Source organism: Chiloscyllium plagiosum, unplaced genomic scaffold (assembly GCF_037043375.1).
Source record: "Chiloscyllium plagiosum isolate Xiang-an unplaced genomic scaffold, Cpla_swu_hap1 HiC_scaffold_13, whole genome shotgun sequence".
NCBI classification, from domain to species: Eukaryota; Metazoa; Chordata; class Chondrichthyes; order Orectolobiformes; family Hemiscylliidae; genus Chiloscyllium; species Chiloscyllium plagiosum.
Window position 1 is genome coordinate 6,333,133 of NW_028270151.1, and position 21,784 is coordinate 6,354,916.

Below are 21,784 nucleotides of genomic sequence, written 5' to 3' on the forward strand. Positions count from 1 at the left end.
CCCCCACACACACCCCCCCCACACACACCCCCCCCACACACACCCCCCCCACACACACCCCCCCACACACACCCCCCCACACACACCCCCCCCACACACACCCCCACACACACACCCCCACACACACACCCCCACACACACACCCCCACACACACACCCCCACACACACCCCCCCACACACACCCCCCCACACACACCCCCCCACACACACCCCCCCACACACACCCCCCCACACACACCCCCCCACACACACCCCCCCACACACACCCCCCCACACACACCCCCCCCACACACCCCCCCACACACACCCCCCCACACACACCCCCCCCACACACCCCCCCACACACACCCCCCCACACACACCCCCCCACACACACCCCCCCACACACACCCCCCCACACACACCCCCCCACACACACCCCCCCACACACACCCCCACACACCCCCCCCCCACACACCCCTCCCCCCCACACACCCCTCCCCCCCACACACCCCTCCCCCCCACACACGCCTCCCCCCACACACGCCTCCCCCCACACACGCCTCCCCCCCACACACGCCTCCCCCCCACACACGCCTCCCCCCCACACACGCCTCCCCCCCACACACGCCTCCCCCCCACACACGCCTCCCCCCCACACACGCCTCCCCCCCACACACGCCTCCCCCCCACACACGCCTCCCCCCCACACACGCCTCCCCCCCACACACGCCTCCCCCCCACACACGCCTCCCCCCCACACACGCCTCCCCCCCACACACGCCTCCCCCCCACACACGCCTCCCCCCCACACACGCCTCCCCCCCACACACGCCTCCCCCCCACACACGCCTCCCCCCCACACACGCCTCCCCCCCACACACGCCTCCCCCCCACACACGCCTCCCCCCCACACACGCCTCCCCCCCACACACGCCTCCCCCCCACACACGCCTCCCCCCCACACACGCCTCCCCCCCACACACGCCTCCCCCCCACACACGCCTCCCCCCCACACACGCCTCCCCCCCACACACGCCTCCCCCCCACACACGCCTCCCCCCCACACACGCCTCCCCCCCACACACGCCTCCCCCCCACACACGCCTCCCCCCCACACACGCCTCCCCCCCACACACGCCTCCCCCCCACACACGCCTCCCCCCCACACACGCCTCCCCCCCACACACGCCTCCCCCCCACACACGCCTCCCCCCCACACACGCCTCCCCCCCACACACGCCTCCCCCCCACACACGCCTCCCCCCCACACACGCCTCCCCCCCACACACGCCTCCCCCCCACACACGCCTCCCCCCCACACACGCCTCCCCCCCACACACGCCTCCCCCCCACACACGCCTCCCCCCCACACACGCCTCCCCCCCACACACGCCTCCCCCCCACACACGCCTCCCCCCCCACACACACCTCCCCCCCCACACACACCTCCCCCCCACACACACCTCCCCCCCCCCACACACCTCCCCCCCACACACCTCCCCCCCCCACACACCTCCCCCCCCACACACCTCCCCCCCACACACCTCCCCCCCACACACCTCCCCCCCACACACCTCCCCCCCACACACCTCCCCCCCACACACCTCCCCCCCACACACCCACCCCCCACACACACCCCCCCACACACCCCCCCCACACACACACCCCCCCCCCCACACACACCCCGTCTCTCAACCCCACTCACACCCCGTCCCTCACCCCTTACACACTCTCAGACCCTCACCCCCTATACACACACAGACCCTCACCCCCCCCACACGCAGTTCCTCACCCCCCACACGTAGACCCTCACTCCCCCACACTCAGACCCTCACACCCCCACATACAGACCCTCACACCCCCCCACACACAGACCCTCACACCCCCCCACACACAGACCCTCACACCCCCACACACACGCAGGCCCTCACCCCCCCCCCACACACACACACGCCCTTACCCCCCCACACACACACACACCCTCATCCTCCACACACACACCCTCATCCTCCACACACACACCCTCATCCTCCACACACACACCCTCATCCTCCACACACAGACCCTCATCCTCCACACACATACCCTCATCCTCCACACACATACCCTCATCCTCCACACACATACCCTCATCCTCCACACACATACCCTCATCCTCCACACACATACCCTCATCCTCCACACACATACCCTCATCCTCCACACACATACCCTCATCCTCCACACACATACCCTCATCCTCCACACACAGACCCTCATCCTCCACACACAGACCCTCATGCTCCACACACAAACACCCTCACCCCCTCCACACACACACCCTCCCCCCCTCCACACACACAGACCCTCACCCCCTCCACACACACAGACCCTCACCCCCTCCACACACACAACCCTCACCCCCTCCACACACACAGACCCTCACCCCCTCCATACACACACACCCTCACCCCCTCCACAAACACAGACCCTCACCCCCTCCACACACACAGACCCTCACCCCCTCCACACACACAGACCCTCACCCCCTCCACACACACAGTCCCTCACCCCCTCCACAAACACAGACCCTCACCCCCTCCACACACACAGACCCTCACCCCCTCCACACACACAGACCCTCACCCCCTCCACACACACAGACCCTCACCCCCTCCACACACACAGACCCTCACCCCCTCCACACACACAGTCCCTCACCCCCACCACGTGCACACAGTCCCTCACCCCCACCACGCGCACACAGTCCCTCACCCCCACGCACACAGTCCCTCACCCCCCCATGCACACACAGACCCTCACACACACACCCACATCCCACAACCCTCCCACATCCCTAATGCTCTCCCTCCATCTGGAGTCCTTCTTCTCATCTTTGACCTGAATATTTTCGCTGAGAACAACTATAGGATGTTTCATGTTTCCTTTTTCTGCTCTCCTCTTACAGTCGAAGCTGTCTCCCTTTGAACCTGCTGCACTGCACTCCCTCAGATCCCAGCCCATTCTTGTCATCAAACCTGCCGATAAGGGTGGTGTGGTTAACAGCTGGCATTCTGACCTCTACCTGGCAGAGGCTGGGTACCATCTCTCAGACACTTCATCCTATGAAGTCTACCCACCAAAACCCTCCTTCACAGGGACAAACATGTGGCTGGGGGTACCTACATGGGTCCCAGTTATATCTATCTCTTCTGGGCTCTGTGGAACATCCTTTGTTCCAGTCTTACTGTGACCCCATCCACATCTCTTTTTTTGATGTTTATCTGCTGTCATCTTTGCTTCCAATTCCCATCCTTCTCTCACCTTCATGTGGTCCATCTCTGACTCTTTCCGTCCCTCCTTCAACTTCTCTGTTTTCATTACTGAGGTTAGGCTGTCCACCAACATCCGTCACAAAGCCATGGGGTCCCACAGTTACCTTGTTTGCACCCTCCTCATACCCTGCTTCCTGCAAGAATTCCATTTTCCCAGTTTCTGCATCTCAGTCATATCTGTTCCACTGCTGCCACTGGGGATCTTCCAACATGCCTGCTTTTTCCTCAACTGAACACTTCTTCCCCCACCTCCACAGTATGGTTGGCAGGGCCCTCAGCTGTCTCTGATCCATCTTGCACATTGTTGCTGTCAGCTCTCCTACCTCCTAGACCAACTATAGGATGTACCTTGTCTTCATTTTCCACTCCACTCAAACTCTGCCACTAAAGGAATACCTTCTGCCATTTCTGCCACCTCTGGCAGGATGTCACCAATAAACACATCATCTTCACTCCTCCGCTGTCAGGAACCATGACACCCAACTTCACCCCTCTACCCCTCCTCACCCCGGCACAGCACCTTCCCACACAATCGCAGAAGGTCTGACACTTGCCTGTTTACCTCCTCCCTCCTCACTGTCCAAGAACCGAAACACATCTTTCAGGTGAAGCAGCTTTTTACTTGTACTTTCAATCTAGCCTATTGCATTTGCTGCTCACGATACAGTTATCCTTACATTGCTGAGGTCAAACACAGACTAGCTGGCCATTTTACAGAACAGTCTGTAGGAATGACCCCAACCTCCCCAGCTGCTTACCATTTCAATAAATCACCTTGCCCTCATGCTAACATTTCTTCTTGAGCTTGCTGCAATGTTCCAGTTAAGCACACCAACGTCTCATTTCCCGCTCAGTCCGCTTAGAGTCTTGAAGTCTCAACATGGAATTTAGCAACTTCAGAAACTGACCACATTACATCTGTTCTCCATTTTGCTTACATTCTCTCCCCAGCCCCTACAGCTGTGTCTTGTTCACTTTGCTCTTCGTAAGGAGAGCCCATTTGCTCCATTTTACGCCTTAATTTACATCCTTTGTTGCTCCACCATTACCAAATCCTTTGTATTTTGCATTAGACTCCTACACTACCTGACTCCTTCGATAAGGTTCCCCACAGTAGGCTATTATACAAAATGCGGAGGAATGGGATTGTGGGAGACATAGAAGTTTGGATCAGTCATTGGCTTCCTGAAAGAAAACAGAGGGTTGTAGTTGATGGAACATTTTCATCTTGGTGTCCAGTTACTAGCGGCGTACCGCAAGGGTCGGTGTTGGGTCCACTGCTGTTCGTCATTTTTATAAATGATCTGGATGAGGGCTTAGAAGGATGGGTTAGTAAATTTGCGGATGACACTAAGGTCGGTGGAGTTGTGGATAGTGACGAAGGATGTAGTAGGTTGCAGAGAGACATAGATAGGATGCAGAGCTGGGCTGAGAGGTGGCAAATGGAGTTTAATGTGGACAAGTGTGAGGTGATACACTTTGGCCAGAGTAATCGGAATGCAAAGTACTGGGCTGATGGTAGGATTCTTGGGAGTGCAAATGAGCAGAGAGATCTCGGTGTCCATGTACACAGATCCTTGAAAGTTGCCACCCAGGTTGACAGGGTTGTTAAGAAGGCTTACAGTGTTTTGGCCTTTATTAATAGAGGGCTTGAGTTCCAGAACCAGGAGGTTATGCTGCAGCTGTACAAAGCTCTGGTACGGTCACACTTGCAGTATTGTGTACAGTTCTGGTCACCGGATTATAAGAAGGATGTGGAAGCTTTGTAAAGGGTGCAGAGGAGATTTACTAGAATGTTGCCTGGTATGGAAGGAATGTCTTACGAGGAAAGGCTGAGGGCTCGAGGCTGTTCTCGTTAGAGAGAAGAAGGTTGAGAGGTGACTTAATAGAGACATACAAGATAATCAGAGGGTTAGATAGGGTGGACAGGGAGAGCCTTTTTCCAAGTATGGGAACGGCAAACACGAGGGGGCGCAACTTTAAAGTGAGGGGAGATAGGTAGTTTCTTTACTCAGAGAGTAGTAAGGGTATGGAATGCTTTGCCTGCAACGGTAGTAGATTCGCCAAGTTTAAGTGCATTTCAGTTGTCATTGGACAGGCAAATGGACATACATGGAATAGTGTAGGCGGGATGGGCTTCAGATTAGTATGACAGGGCGGCGCAACATTGAGGGCCGAAGGGCCTGTTCTGCGCTGTAATGTTCTATGTTCCTTGATTCTCCTCCACCCCTGTCAAAACTGTTTAATAGAAAACTGGTCCCAAAATAGTAGCTGTTTCTGTCTCCATTGATGCTGCCAGACCTGTTGAGTTATTCCAGCATTCTCTGTTTCAGGTTTTGTTTGTTTTGTTCATTCTTGGAACTTGGGTGTCACTGGCTGGGCCAGCGTTTATTACCCGTCCCTAGTTGCCCCTTGAGAAGTGGGGGTGAGCTGCCATCTTGAACCGCTGCAGTCCTTGTGCTGTGGGTTAACACACAATACCAATTAGGGAAGGAATTTCAGGATTTTGACCCAGCGACAGTGAAGGAATGGCGTTATATTTCTAAGCCAGGATTGAGAGTGGCTTGGAGGGGAACATACAGATGGTGGTGTTCCCATGTATCTGCTGCCCTTACCCTTCAAAATGGAAATGTTTATGAATTTATAAGGTACTGTCTGAGAAACCTTAGTGAATTTCTGCAGTGGGTCTTGTAGATAGTAGCAGTCTGTATTACTGTAAATGGTTGACAGGATTTGGGGTTTCAGCAGCTGAGTTACTCACTGCAGAATTCAAAGCCTCAGATGTATATCCACAGTTTTCATTTGGCTGGTCATTTCTGATTAGTGGTAACCTCCAGGATATGGATGGTAGACTTTGATTGAAAATACCTTTGAAAGTCACGGGGCAATGAATAGATTCTCTAGTTGGAGATGGATGTTACCTCGTATTATCCAGTGTTAATACTGTTTCCCATTCTTCCCTTGTCATTGTCCCACGTCTTATTGCATTTTGATATGGACTGCTTCAGTACCTGAGGAATCATGAACGGTGCTGAACATTTTGCAATCATTGGCAACAATTCCCACTTTGGACCTTATGATGGAAGGCACCTTAAATGTCCGGCGTACCCCTTCAAATTTTTGAATAGTGCCTTCTCTAACCTGAGTGCCTTGGAACACGGCACATTATTATAGGAGGAGGATTTCAATTGTCTTTTGGATCCAACAGTGGACAGGGTGCCTTGTGGGCCCCCAACTGTTTCTTCACAAGCCAAGCAGGTGACTGACTTATGCGAGGAGTTGGGGCTGGTGGATATTTGGAGATGTCTTTGCCCTACTGGCAGAGACTTCACCTTTTATTTCAAACCCAATAAATGTCACACGAAGATTGATCTCTTTCTGGCTCCCTCGGCCCTTCTGGATTCGATTATGGGTTGTAAAATTGGGAATATAGCTATCTCTGATCATGCGGCGGTATATTTGGAGGTTAAGGCCAAGAGTGAGGGGCTAGCTTTGCGGCACTGGCGTTTGGACCCTTTTCTCCTTAAGGATTCCAAATTTGTGGAATACGTTTTGAAAGAGTTTCAGGAATTCTTGACTGTCAACTCAGTCACGGCTAGTAGTCCGGCTCTGCTATGGGAGACCGCTAAGGCCTTTGCTAGGGGATTAGCTATTTCCTGTTCGGCTAGCCGGAAATGACAGAAGGAGGCACAGCAGCATCTACTTGAGACACGGTTGAAAGCCGCCGAGGCAGCAAATTTTGCGCAGCCTTCGGTAACTAAGCTACAGCGGATCACGGCCCTCCGGGCTGTCTTGAATTCAATACTTACACAAACTGCAAAGACAGTACTTGCTTTTGCTAGACAAAGGCTGTTCGAGTATGGGGATATCTCAGGGAAGTATTTAGCATACCTGACTAGGAAAAAAACGTGCTCCCCAATCCAATAATGCAGAGACAGCACCAGGGTCCTTAGATACATTGCCAAAAAGATTAATGAGGCTTTTTGGAGTTTTTACTCAGAATTGTATCGGTCTAAAGGTTGCGAGGACAGGTGGGCTAAAATGGAGGTCTTTTTTAAAAACCTGGACCTCCCAGGGATGACCTTGGAACAGGCCTCTCTCCTTAATGCCCCCTTGACAGTTCAGGAAATACAGGAGGCAGCTAGGCAACTTCAGAGTGGGAAAGTGCCTGACCCTGATGGTCTCCCGGGTAAGTTTTGTAAGGAGTTTATAGGGATTCTGTCAGGGCCGATATCAGAGATGTACAATCACTCCTACATCATGAATGCCTACCACCAACTTTGACAGAAGCTAATATTTCCTTAATTCTTAAGAAGGGGAAGGTTCCTGAGAATTGTGCCTCATACAGGCCCATTTCTCTATTAAATTCAGATTTCAAGATTCTGTCTTAAGACCTTGCCTTTGAGGTTGGAAAAAGTGTTGCCCCATATTGTTAAACAGACCAGACAAATTTTATAAGGGGCCGTAAGTCATCTAATAATATTAGAAGGTTGTTGAATATGGTCCAAGTTTGTCAGCAACGATCGATTCAGGGGTTGGTGATTTCCTTAGATGCACAGAAAGCATTTGACCGAGTGGAATGGCAACCTTTTATGTCTTAGAACAGTTCAGGTTGGGTGGGGTCTTTGCTAGGTGGGTAGAGGCTTTATATTGCCACCCTCTGGCCGCGGTCATCACCAATGGGGTGAAGTCTGGGAATTTTACGATTGGTCAGGGTAGTTGGCAAGGCTGCCCCCTCTCACCGTTGTTATTTATGTTGGTGATAGAGCCGCTGGCAGAGGCCATTCGTCAGAACATCCACATAACCGCTCCGGAAGTGGGATCGAGGGCACACAAGATTACACTGTATGCGGATGCTGTCCTTCTGTTTTCATCGAACCCGATCACCTCCGTACCCCATCTGATACCATGTATCAATTCATTTGGGGCTATTTCAGGATATAAGATTAACTTTGCAAAATCAGAGGCTATGCCTTTGGGGAATCTTGAGGATGTGACAGAAATTGGAGGTGGATCTGAGTTCCCTTTTGAGTGGTCACGGGCAGGGTTCCGATACCTGGGCATTTTTATTACCCCCAAGTTTGATCGGTTATTTCGGATTAACTTTGCCCACTTGCTTGACAATATTAGGTGGGATCTCCAGAGATGGGAGGCTCTTCCAATTTCATGGCTGGGCCAAATATCTTCTTCCTCATTTGCTTTATCCCATGCGTATGCTCCCTATAATGTTTCCCAGGTCAATGCTGCGGAAGCTTATGAGGTGGTTTGGTTCCTTTGTCTGGCACCATGGGCAGCCTCTCATCAAACTTACTAAATTGCTTCAAGGAGGGGAGGAGTTGATTTCCCAGACATCAGGAGGTATCAGTTGAGTTCCCTGTTGTCCTTTGTCTGCAATTGGGCAGGTAATGATCTGGGCTCAATATGGCTGAATATCGAGGCCTCCCAGGCAAAGTGCCCTCTTATTAACCTAATGTTCATGGATAAGCTGAGGACAGTTATGGACCACTGCCAGGACCCCATTGTTATTAGTACGGTCAAGGCATGGAGGGTGATTCGTCAGAGTGAAGGTTGCTTATCAAAGACTTCGCCACTTACGCCACGTATGTAGTTGGTATGCCAGGGTTCAAACCAGGGATGATGGACTCAGGGTTCAAACTATGGGCAGCGAGAGGAGTTTCTAGTTTGGGAGACTTGTTTGAGGAGGAGATTATGATGTCTTTCGAGCAACTGAGCCGCAAATACGGGTTGCCCAGCAGAAATCTTTCTCATTTTTTTCAGGTTAGGGTTTTCATCCAGAAGAAGACTACGCTTCTCACTAAGCCCTATAAGCCCGATATAGAGAGGATGTTGCTACGATCCACAAGCACCGTTTCGGTTAGTGCTCTCTATCGCCTGCTGGGTGGCAGGGCCTGATAGGATATTAACCAGTTATGTGAGGTCTGGGTGCAAGAGCTAGGAGTGGAGATCTCTTCTGAAACATGGGAGAACATGTGAAAGATCTCAATCTGTAATAGGACATGCGCTACACAGTTGAAAGTTCTGCACAGGATTCATCTGGCACTGGACCGTCTGATGAAGTTTTAAAAAGGGGCATCTTCACTGTGCCCCAGATGTAAAATAAGTGTAGGTAATCTTACCCATTGTTTCTGGACATGCCACAGGCTCTGTGTTTATTGGAGCGCTGTGGCGGGAGAGATAGGGAGGATATTGAGGACTGAAGTCAAAGTAGACCCGATATCTCTCTTCTTAGGTCTACCAAATTTACCATCTTTAGATGAGCATGGGAAGAAACTATTTACTATTCTTGCATACTGTGCACGGAAGAATATTCTGAGGAACTGGGTGTCTGAGAACCCGCCAGGCTGGCTGAGATGGTGGAAATTAATTATGGAGCACATTCCCTTGGATTTTTTTTTACAAACGTGGTACACCACACAACAGACCATTTTTATAAGACATGGCAGCCCTATTTGAGTTACTTGGATACAGATTTGCCGGCTATCTTAACTAGAGCGTTTGTTTAACCAGGACGGTTAGGTTTGTTGAGCCCTGGGCCCTGGAGGGGGCGATTTCTGAGTTAATATACAAAGTTCCCGTTTTTGTGTTTGAGAGCTTTACACCGAACATACCTGTTCTGTATCCTGTGTTTTTTTGTGGTTTTTTGCTTTTATTTTTATTTTGATCTATTACTTATTTATTTATTTATTGGTGTTGCTTTGCACAGTGTTAGGGTTTGTTTTGTATTATAGAGTAGGTTAGTAGTTAGTAGACAGTAGTTGTATTGTAATTTGTGGGGTTTCTTTCTCTTTATTATTCTGGTGTTTGTTATTGGTGGTATTTTTAATAACTTTGTATTTTTGTAAAGAAAAATACATTTACAAAAAAAGAAGGCATACGGTGTGTTAGTTTTTATGGGTAGAGGGATTGAGATTCGGAAGCCTGAGATCATACTGCAGCTGTACAAAACACTGGTGTGGCCACCTTTGGAATATTGCATACAGTTCTGGTCACCACATTATAGGAAGGATGTGGAAGCTTTGGAAAGGATTCAGAGGAGATTTACTAGGATGTTGTCTGGTATGGAGGGAAGGTCTTACGAGGAAAGGCTGAGGGACCTGAGGCTGTTTTTGTTAGAGAGAAGAAGGTTGAGAGGCGACTTAATAGAGACATAGAAGATAATAAGAGGGTTAGATGGGTTGGACAGTGAGAGCCCTTTTCCTCGGATGGCGATGGCTAGCATGAGGGGACATAGCTTTAAATTGAGGGGTGATAGGTATAGGTCAGTTGTCAGAGGTAGTTTCGTTACTAATAGTAGGGGCATGGAATGCCCTGTCTGCAACAGTAGTAGACTCGCCAACTTTAAGGGCATTTAAATGGTCATTGAATAGGCGAGAATGGAATAGTATCGGTTAGATGGGATTCAGATTGGTTCCACAGGTCAGCGCAACATCGAGGGCTGAAGGGCCTGTACTGCACTGGAATGTTCTATGTTCTGTGTTAGCAAAACAAAAGCACAATGTCGGGAGGTGAAATAAAAACAGGAACTGCTAGAGAAACTAAGCAGGTCTGGCAGTATCTATGGAGAGAGAAAGAGTTAATATTTCAAGCCCAGTGTTACCATTGTCATTGACTGATCTGTCCGATATGACAATGTGTCAGGGAAGTTGGTGATGTCATGGTAATGTCACCGAACTGCTAATCCAGAGGCCCAGGCCATTGCTTTGGAGACATGAGTTCAAATCCCATCACAGTTACTATTGGAATTGGAATTCCACCAATTAAAAAAAGTCCTGGAACTAAATGCTGAAATGTCATGATAACCCAGCTGGTCACTAAAGTCTTTGAGGGAAGGATATCTACTGTCCAAACCCAGCCTGGCTAATGTCTGATTCCAGGCACACGGCAATGTGGCTCTTAAATGAGTTCTGAAATAACCTAGTGAGCCACTCAGCTCAAGGGCAATTTGAAATGGCCCACATCCCATGAAAGAGTAAAATAAAAAGTCTTCTTTGTGACTGAATCAAATCATGGAGCCTCCCCACTGTGAACGGGGCAATGTGATGCCTCCCCACATTTCTGCAAAAGAAATGCCAAAGTTGTAGAATTTCACTAAGCAACATCGAACTGGTTTTCAGATCCATAACTTCTGCAGCGTTGTCAAAATGATTTATTTTCCTTTGTTTAGATGCCTGCCTTAGGTGCCAAGCTGAAAATAAACAAGAAGACTGTGTTGGTAAGTTTTACTCACAGTTACCCTATTGTATTCTGTCCATTTCAGTTTCCTGCTTATTGTTTTGCACATCTGTGAGTTGAGATTTTATTAAAATCAAAATAGATTTCATATGTCCCACAGAAGACTAGAACTCCTTTGATTTTTGCATGTACAGGTCCACCAGAAAAAAGTGAGTTACGCCCTTAGCATGTCTTTAACACCAAGTTCAAAATGATAACAAAGCCCAAATGTAGAGCAGTTGATGTGAAAAGCACCTCCTCTGAAAGATCACAACAGCTGCTCTGCCAGTGTAGTATGAGCCATGCAGAGCAATAGCACCGCTTGCTGTCTCCATAGGTGCACAGCAAGCCTGTCTTCAACCGGATTCTGCAGTCGCACAAATTCTTTATCAGGAGGGGGTGAGTCAGTGCTTCTGAAAGATCCAACAGTGCTGTCTTGTCTCATTCTCCATCAACCGCATTAGTCATTTCCTGCCAACATGTCTTTTTTCAGCAATGAGGTCTTCTCATTAATATCAAAGTCATCTCATCGAAATCTGACTGAGCTTGAAACATGAAGCAATTGTTTACCGAAGTTGGATGAAGCTGGGCAGCAGCAGCAACTAGCGTTTATCCAGCACCTTTAGCGGCGTAAACTCAGCCGTAGATAAAAATATTAGTACATTTAATCAAAAGATTAGTCCATGATTTAGATTTTAAGGAGCATCTCAAAGGCAGACAGGTTTACAAGAGAAAGAAAAGTGTATGCAAAATAAATTGTGCAACTTGAAAGAGTTCAGAAAAGATTTACAAGGCTGAATAGGCTGGGGTTGTTTTCCCTGGAGCGTCAGAGGCTGGGGCATGATCTTATAGAGGTTTACAAAATTGTGAGGGGCATGGATAGGGTAAATAGACAAAGTCTCTTCTCTGGGACAGGGGAGTGCAGAACTAGAGGTTTAGGGTGAGAGGGGAAAGATATGAAAGGGACCAGAGGGGCAACTTTTTCATGCAGAGGGTGGTATGTGTATGGAATGAGCTGCCAGAGGAAGTGGTGGAGGCTGGCACAATTACAGCATTTAAAAGGCATCTGGATGGGTATATGAATAGGGAAGGTTTAGAGTGATGTGGGGCAAATGCTGGTAAATGGGACTAGATTAGATTAGGTTAGCATGAACGAGTTGAAGTGAAGGGTCAGTTTCCGTGCTGTACACCTCTATGAGTATAGCTGATGAGCTGAGGTGCAAAGTGTTAGCTAAAGCATCCTCATAAATGATGCAAGGATTTTAAGTTACTTAGGAGAAAGTGAGGACTGCAGATGCTGGAGACCAGAGTTAAAAAGTGTGGTGCTGGAAAAGCGCAGCAGGCCAAGCAGCATCTGAGGAGCAGGAGAATCGACGTTTCGGGCATAAGCCCTTCTTCAGGAATGAGGCCGGTGTGCCAAGCGGGCTGAGATAAAAGGTGGTGGGGGGGGTGGAATTTGGGGGAGGGGGCGCTGGGATTACGATAGGTGGAAGGAGGTGAGGGAGAGGGTGATAGGCCGGAGAGGGTATGAGGGCGGAGAGGTCGGGAAGAAGATTGCAGGTCAAGAGGGCGGTGCTGAATCCGGGAGTTGGGACTGAGATAAGGTAGGGGGAGGGGAAATGAGGAAGCTGGAGAAATCTACATTCATCCCGTGTGGTTGGAGGGTTCCTAGGTGGAAGATGAGCCGCTCTTCTTCCAGACGTCGTGTGGCCAGGGTCTGGCGATGGAGGAGGCCAAGGACCTGCATGTCCTTGGCGGAGTGGGAGGTATGTTGAGTCGACATTTACTACAAACCGACCGATTCCCACAGCTACCTAGATTACACCTCCTTCCACCCTGCCCCCTGTAAAAACGCCATCCCATATTCCCAATTCCTTCGCCTCCGCCGCATCTGCTCCCAGGAGGACCAATTCCACTACCGAACAGCCCAAATGGACCCCTTCTTCAAAGACCGCAATTTCCCCTCCGACGTGGTCGACGATGCCCTCCACTGCATCTCCTCCACTTTCTGCACCTCCGCCCTTGAACCCCACCCCTCCAATCGGCACCAGGACAGAACCCCACTGGTCCTCACCTTCCACCCCACCAACCTCCGGATACTTCGTCATTTCCGCCACCTCCAAACGGACCCCACCACCAGGGATATGTTTCCCTCCCCTCCCCTATCAGCGTTCCAGAGAGACCACTCCCTCCGCGACTCCCTCGTCAGGTCCACACCCCCCACCAACCCAACCTCCACTCTCGGCACCTTCCCCTGCAACCGCAAGAAGTGCAAAACTTGCGCCCACACCTCCCTCCAAGGCCCCAATGGATCCTTCCATATCCGTCGCAAATTCACCTGTACCTCCACACACATCATTTACTGTATCCGCTGCACCCGATGTGGTCTCCTCTACCGTGGGGAGACAGGCCGCCTACTTGCGGAACGTTTCAGAGAACACCTTTGGGACACCCGGACCAACCAACCCAACCGCTGCATGGCTGAACACTTTAACTCCCCCTCCCACTCCGCCAAGGACATGCCTCCTCCATCGCCAGACCCTGGCCACACGATGCCTGGAGGAAGAGCGCCTCATTTTCCACCTAGGAACCCTCCAACCACACGGGATGAATGTAGATTTTTCCAGCTTCCTCATTTCCACTCCCCCCACCTTGTCTCAGTCCCAACCCCCGCATTCAGCACTGCCCTCTTGACTGCAATCTTCTTCCTGACCTCTCCGCCCCCATACCCTCTCCGGCCTATCACCCTCTCCCTCACCTCCTTCCACCTATCGTAATCCCAGCGCCCCTCCCCCAAATTCCAACCCCCCCCCCACCTTTTATCTCAGCCCATTTGGCACACCAGCCCCATTCCTAAAGAAGGGCTTATGCCCAAAACGTCGATTCTACTGCTCCTCGAATGCTGCCTGGCCTGCTGCGCTTTTCCAGTACCACACTTTTCAATTTAAGTTACTTAGACAAGGTGACATTACAAGAGTTTGGCAGAAGCTACAGTGATTAGACACCCAGATCACTTACTTTCAGCTGATGGGGAGCTTTTGCTGAATTGTTTGCCATATCTTTGTTCTGCGTTGTTGGTTTCTTTTGAGGAAAGCCAGCAAAAGGTATCAAAGCTTTTGTCTGGACATACTTGCAAAGAAATTTACATAGAAAAGCAACAGTTTGCATAAGTGAATCTTAACAAGACTCTGAATGGTAACTGTAGATGGTCTGAGGAAATAGAATATTTACCAAATCAAAGTGTTACAGCCGGAATAGAGACATTTTGAGATGTTTGCTGCAACAAAAAGACAACTTGTACTTTCAACTTCAGAACAGAAGTTTTAATGGCTGTGAAGCCCAATAGTAATTTTGTTCTGTCACTTAAGTAGACAGGCAGTTCTCCCAGAATTGGTCCAAAATTATTCTAAGCTCCTGAGAGTTTGCTTCCAAACAGTTTCCTTTCCCAGTCTGGATATGTCTAATTCTAGAATAGTCTTTCAAGGTGTGATCTGTTTTACAGACTCCTCCCTCTAGCTAAAGCTATGATGTGGAGGTGCCAGTGTTGGACTGGGGTGGACATAGTTAAAAATCACACAACACAGGGTTAGCTAAAGCTAGATAACTGCCAACTTTGGTTTAATGCCTCGTGAATTTGGACTTCTTGCTGCATGTAGCTGGTCTCTTTCCTCCCCCCACACCAAATTCTCTCTGATATTTTAGGAAAACATATGATCCGATCTTTACAGTGGGCTTTTCTGCATCTTTCAAGCAACAGGAAAATCGATATTTCGGGCAAAAGCCCTTCATCAGAAATGAAGGGCTTTTGCCCGAAACGTTGATTCTCCTGCTCTTTGGATGCTGCCTGACCTGCTGTACTTTCGCAGCACCACATTGTCAACTCTGATCTCCAGCATCTGCAGTCCTCACCTTCTCCCTTTTCTGCATTTTTCTCCACAACAACATGATTCGTAGATTTGTACAGTGCAGAAAAGGCACTTTGGCCATTCGAGTCTGCACTGACATAACTGCCACTAAAAGTGCGCTCAGCCCAATTTTCTGCACTTGCCCCATATCCTTGAATGTTGTGATATTTGAAGTGCTCATCCAAATATCTTTTAAAGGTTGTGTGGTTTCTACCTTCCACTACCTTTCCAGGCAGTGCATTCCAGATTCCCACCACCTGCTGAGTGAAAAAGCTTTTTTCCCCAAATCCCCTCTGAATCTCCTGCCCCTTACCCTAAAACTATACTTTCTTGTGATTGACTCCTCAACCAAGGGGAACACTGCTCTCCATTCACCCAGTCCATACCCCTTACACACCTAAATCATGTCCCCCTCAATCTTCTCTGCTCTAAACAAAACAATACAATCCTATCTAGTCTCTCCTTATAGCTCAATTTCTCCATCCCAGGTAACTTCCTGGTGAACCTCCTGTGTGCACCCTTTTGTGCTATCACATCCTGGCTGTAGTGAACTGATCAAAATTGCACACAGTACTCCAGCTGTGGCCTAACCAATGCTCTGTACAACTCCAACATTACCTCCTTGTTCATACTCTGTGTCATGATTGATGAAAGCAAGTGTCCCATATAATGCCTTAACTATTCTATTCAGGTGCTCTGCCGACTTCAGGGATCTGTGAATAATTAACCCAAGATCCCTCCGTTCTGCTAAGCTACTCAGCGTATTGCCAGTCATTAAATACGCCCTCATCTTGTTTCTTCTGCCAAAGTGCATCGTCTCACCCTTATCACGGTGTTAAATACCACCTACCACCGCCCATCTGACCAATCCATCTGTAACCATCTTCTTCACTATTAACCACTCTACCAACCTTGGTGTCGTGTGCAAATTTCCTTATCATTTGCCCTAAGTTTTCATCTGTACACTTATGTTTCTAACAAACACGGACATTTACTATAAACCGACCGACTCCCACAGCTACCTAGATTACACCTCCTCCCACCCTGCCCACTGTAAAAACGCCATCCCATATTCCCAATTCCTTCGCCTCCGCTGCATCTGCTCCCAGGAGGACCAATTCCAATACCGAACAATCCAGATGGCCTCCTTCAAAGACCGCAATTTCCCCTCAGACGTGATTGACGATGCTGTCCACCGCATCTCCTCCACTTCCCGCTCCTCTGCCCTTGAACCCCGCCTCCCCTATCAGCGTTCTGGAAAGACCACTCCCTCCGCGACTCCCTCGTCAGGTCCACACCCCCCACCAACCCAACCTCCACTCCCAGAACCTTCCCCTGCAGCCGCAAGAAGTGCAAAACTTGCGCCCACACCTCCCCCCTCACTTTTCCAGCAACACATGTTTCAGCTCTGATCTCCAGCATCTGCAGTCCTCACTTTCTCCTAACAAACAATAATGGTCTAGTACAGATCCTTGTGGTATACTACTGGACACTAGCCTCCCGTCACTCAAAAAGCCTTCTACTGCTACCCTTGTGCCCTAATACTAAGCCAATTTCTGATCCATCTCGCCAAGTTTCCCTCAATTCCATGTGCTCTTAACTTCTCAATCATGTGGGACCTTATCAAAAGCTTTGCAAAAATCCATATAAACTGTTTCATCTGAACTTCCCTCATCCACACACTTGATCCCATTTTCAAAAAAAATCTAACAAATTTGTTAAGCATTACCTCCCTTTGACAAAACCATGCTGACCACCCCTAATTTACCCACACTTTTCCAACAGGATATTCATTTGCTCCTTCAGAATTTTCCCCAATAGTTTCCCTACCACTGACCTGAAACTCTCACGGTTCATCTCTACCACCCCTCTTAAAAAAAAAAACCACATGAGGCATCCTCCAACCCTTTAGCACTTCCCCTATGGCCAGAGAGGAATTAAAAACTTGTGTTTGGAGCCTTTGCAGTTTCCTCCCACAGCATCCTGGGATGCAATTCATCCAGACCAGGGGATTTGACTGTTTTTCAGTCTGACAGAGCCTCCAATATTTCCCCATTTCCTATGTCAAACTGTGCAAGTTCCTCTCAGTCCCTTTTCCTAAATTCCATGTCTACGTTCTCCTTTTCCAGAGTGAAGACAGAAGAGAAGTATTTATTCAACATCCGTCCATTATCCTGTGGCTTCACCCCCTTGGTCCCTAATGGGCCCTACTCTTTCTGTGATGAACCTCTTCCTTTTAATGTGTTTATAAGATATCCTTGGATTCTCTCAAATCCTGTTCACATGCCCCCATTTTGTTCTTCTGTTTGCTTCCCTCCTGCACTTGCTGTATTCCTCCAGGGATGCAACTGAACTACTCCCTTTGGACTTGCTAAAAGCCCTACTCTTCTTCTTTAGCCAGTCCTGAATTATCTTAGACATCCAGGCTCCTCTGAACTTACTGCTCCTACATTTCCCCCTAAAGGGTACATGTTAGACCTGTGTTCTCTCCAGCTCTTTATGAATCCCCGCCCCCATTTGTATCACTGTAGACTTACCCACAATAGTAAGTGGCAATATTCAGCTTTATTTGAATAAAATCTGCCTTCCCCAAATCCAAAGCTGTCTTTTGCAGGCCATCTTTTTCCTTGTCCAGAACAAATTTGAACCGTAGCGTATTGTGGTGGCTAACGCTGAAATGTTCCCCCACTGCCACGTCGAACACTCGTCCGGCTGTTGTTACAAATCAGGCAGGCACTGTAAAAGTGGAAATGATAATTAGCTATTCTTTGGACCCCAGCCCTATCTTGGAAACCGATAATAGTTCAAAGTGTTTATCAGGTTACTATTCACAATGGGTCAATGAGGACTTCCCCCGACAGTTTTACTTTTACCTTCAGGAGCAAAAATTGAATGATGCCCGTGCTAAAGAATTAACAGCGGGGGGCAAAATTATTGCAAACTAATCAATTAAAATAAACGACAAGCATTACCCAAATATGGGGTAATACTACATAGGACAGTACTGTGGTAGATGAAGTTGTTCCTATGACAACCTTATGTCTATCCCAGTATCAGAAGTGTCAGTAATTATTATTGTATGATGTGTATGTACTACAATGCAGTGGCTCTCAAACTGGGGATGGTGGATACTTTGCAGGGGGTCCACAACACAATGCCAGTCCACAAGTGGGCAATGGTCCAGGAACCAGGGTCAGGGGTAAATGAGTAAGCAGTGGCTGGAGAGGAGCTCTCCTGCTCTGTCTTTCCCCCACTGCTCCTATACAGCAGTTTCTTTTGTGTGCTCTCTCCAAACTCCGAGACACGGGTTTCTCCCTTCCCCATGCTGGACGTAAGCTTCTGTTGTAGTCACACCAAACTCTGCAGTAAGAAGCAGGTACAGCAACCTTACTGGCACTTGTGAGTGCATGTTTTATCTGAGAGCTCTTTACCAGTATGTTTTATAATTTTTAAAAAGTGGTCTTCAACCCAAAGCAAGTTTGAAAACCCAATTACATGTTCCACATGTAAACAGGTTAACAAGGTTAGATCACATGGAATCCAGAGGGAGCTAGCCAATTGGATGCAAAATTGGCTAGAAGGTAGGAGACAAGGTGGTCGAGGGTTGCATAGACTGGAGACCTGTGAGCAGCATTGTGCTGTAAGGATCGGTGCTGGGTCCACTGCTTTTTGTCATTTACATAAATGATTTGGATGTGAACATAGGAGGTACGGTTAGTAAGTTTGCAGATGACACCTAAATAGGTGGTGTAGTGGACAGTGAACAAGGTTATCTCAGAGTATAATGGGACCTTGATCAGTTGAACCAGTGGGCTGAGGAGTGGCCGATGGAGTTTAATTTAGATAAATGTGAGGTGCTCCATTTTGGAAAGGCAAAACAGGGCAGGACTTATATACTTAATGGTAAGATCCTAGGAAGTGTTGCTGAACAAAGAGACTTTGGATGAGGTCCTTAGCTCCTTGAAAGTGGAGTCTCATGTAGATAGGATAGTGAAAAAGGTGTTTGGTACGTTTGTCTTCATTGATGAGTATGTTGAGGAATTGAGTTGGGAGGTCATGTTGTGGCTGTACAGGACATTGGTTCGGCCACTTTTAGAATACTGTGGACAGTTCTGGTCTCTGCCATAGGAAAGATGTTGTTAAACTTGAAAGTGTTTAGAAAGGATTTATAAAGGATGTTGCGGGATTAGAGTGTTTAGGCAGAGGCTGAATGGGCTGGGGTTATTTTCCCTGGAGCATTGGAGGCTGAGGGGTGAATTTATAGTGGTTTATAAAATCATTAGGGACATGGATAAGGTGAACAGCCAAGCTCTTTTCCCCAGGTTTGGTGAGTTCAAAACTAGACGGCATTGTTTTAAAGTGAGAGGGACCTAAGGCGCAACGTTTTCACGCAGAGGGTGGTGAGTGAATGGAATGAGCTGCCAGAGGAAGTGGTGGAGGCTGGTACAATTACAGCATTTAAAAGGCATGTGGATGGGTATATGAATAGGAAGGGTTTGGAGGGATAGGGGCCAGGTGCTGGCAGGTGGGACTGGATCAGTTTTGGCTAAATGGTTAGCATGGACGAGTTGGACCGAAGGGTCTGTTTCCATGTTGTATGACTCTATGGAGAATAATATCAATCAATTATATGTGTTTAGACTAAAAGGATTTTATTTATTTCTGTGTGATTATTTATGCAAGGAAACATTTTTGTTTAGCTATTTCGAGTGACAGGATATTAAAAAAATGTTTGGTAGCACTGACTCCATTTTGTTTTTGTTTGTATTTTCTAGTGGTTTGGGGAGAATGCAACCACTCCTTCCATAACTGCTGTATGTCACTGTGGGTGAAACAGAACAACCGCTGTCCACTTTGCCAGCAGGACTGGGTGGTACAGAGAATAGGCAAATGAAAATGTGGAGTATTCTTTTACTTGCGTCTCTGTGGGTGTTGATGTGTCTGATTCGGTGGACTCCTGTTTGCTGTCCTTGTGAAGTGAGCACCATAAGAGTGGCCTCAGCCTTTTTAGATAAAGGTGATCAGCCTGTACTAATTTAATTGAATCATATACCATTGTAAACTTGTATATATTTATTAAAATCTGGAGAGAAATAAACATTTCCTTGCCTTTTTGTTTCTTTATTTCAGTAATTGTGAATTTTTCCTACAAAAACATTTGAGTATTTGATTTGGTACTGAATAAAATACATACCTTTTCTTTAAAAGTGTGTCTCACCTCTTCAAATTGTTTTCAAACTGAATTCAGCCATGATTAATTTTTTTAATTGTGTTGTTAATTTTTAAAGTTCTGTTGTGTATTTCCAGCCTTGCCTTATTGACGGATGTGGACATGTGTCCTTGCCTCTTTCAGACAGAGTAAAAGTTGGTTTACTATGAATTTTCCTATGTTGTGTTGCCAATGGAATAATTTCAACTCTCCTGTCGTGCAGTTAATTAATAATAAAGAGAGAAAAGGATTTGTTTGAAAGACAGATGGCTCCTTCTCCTGGAACCATGATGTGGAGGTGCCCATGTTGGACTGGGTGAACAAAATCAACAATCACATGACACTGGGTTATAGTCCAATTTATTTGAAACCACAAGCTTTCGGAGCCTGCTCCTTTAGGTAGCTAGCTACCTGATGAAGTAGCAGCGCTCTGAAAACTATTGTTTCCAAATAAACCTGTTGGACTATAACCTGGTGGCGTGTGATTTTTGACTGGATCCAGTTCAGACGAGGTGTTAATACTCCTCTTTCATTGAGCGTCCACTTGACCATAATTTTGAACAATATTCCCGTTATTGGTTTTAACATCTATCATTGGCATTTTACCTAAATATTTTTCCTAAGGCCTTTCGGTCAACATTTATAAGGTCAAAATGTTCAGGGATATGAGCATCGCTGGCTAGTCCAACATTTATCATCCATCCCTAATTGCCCAGAGGGCAGTTAAGAGTCAACCACATTGCTGTGGGTCTGGGATCACACGCAGGGCTGACCAGGTAAGGATGGCTGTTTCTTTCCAAAGGACATTAGTGCATCAGATGGGTTTTTCTGATAATCGATTTATGGTTGTCGTTAGACTCTTAATTTCAGATATTTATTGAATTCAAATTCCACCATCTGCCGTGATGCGATACAAACCCAGGTCCCCAGAACATTATCTGGGTTTCTGAATTAATAGTCCATTGATAATACCATCGGCCATTGCCAAACTTGGAGAGATTGTGTAGCAATTTTGTTTCTCCTTTCAACATGCCACTTTGTAAATGTGCTACAGTGAGTCCACGTGTTTTGTTTTTAAAAGTCACTTAGATCAATATTATTTAGCTTTAAAGGCCATAAATCTTATGACCTTTTCTACAGC

At 48.2% G+C, this 21,784-nt stretch overlaps 1 protein-coding gene across 3 annotated transcripts in view; it reads left to right on the forward strand.

The window, feature by feature from the left end:
- Positions 1 to 20,532, forward strand: part of rnf7 (ring finger protein 7) — a 39,787-nt gene extending 19,255 nt beyond the window's left edge. For 2 of the 3 annotated variants that reach the window (XM_087993303.1, XM_087993305.1), the window contains exons 2-3: positions 11,483 to 11,530; positions 20,210 to 20,532. In XM_087993303.1, coding sequence (XP_087849429.1) covers positions 11,483 to 11,530; positions 20,210 to 20,328 — 167 coding nt within the window. In that variant the 3' untranslated portion in view covers positions 20,329 to 20,532. The remainder of the gene's footprint in view (positions 1 to 11,482; positions 11,531 to 20,209) is intronic. The other variant, XM_087993304.1, reaches the window with a different exon arrangement.
- Positions 20,533 to 21,784: the final 1,252 nt, after the last annotated feature.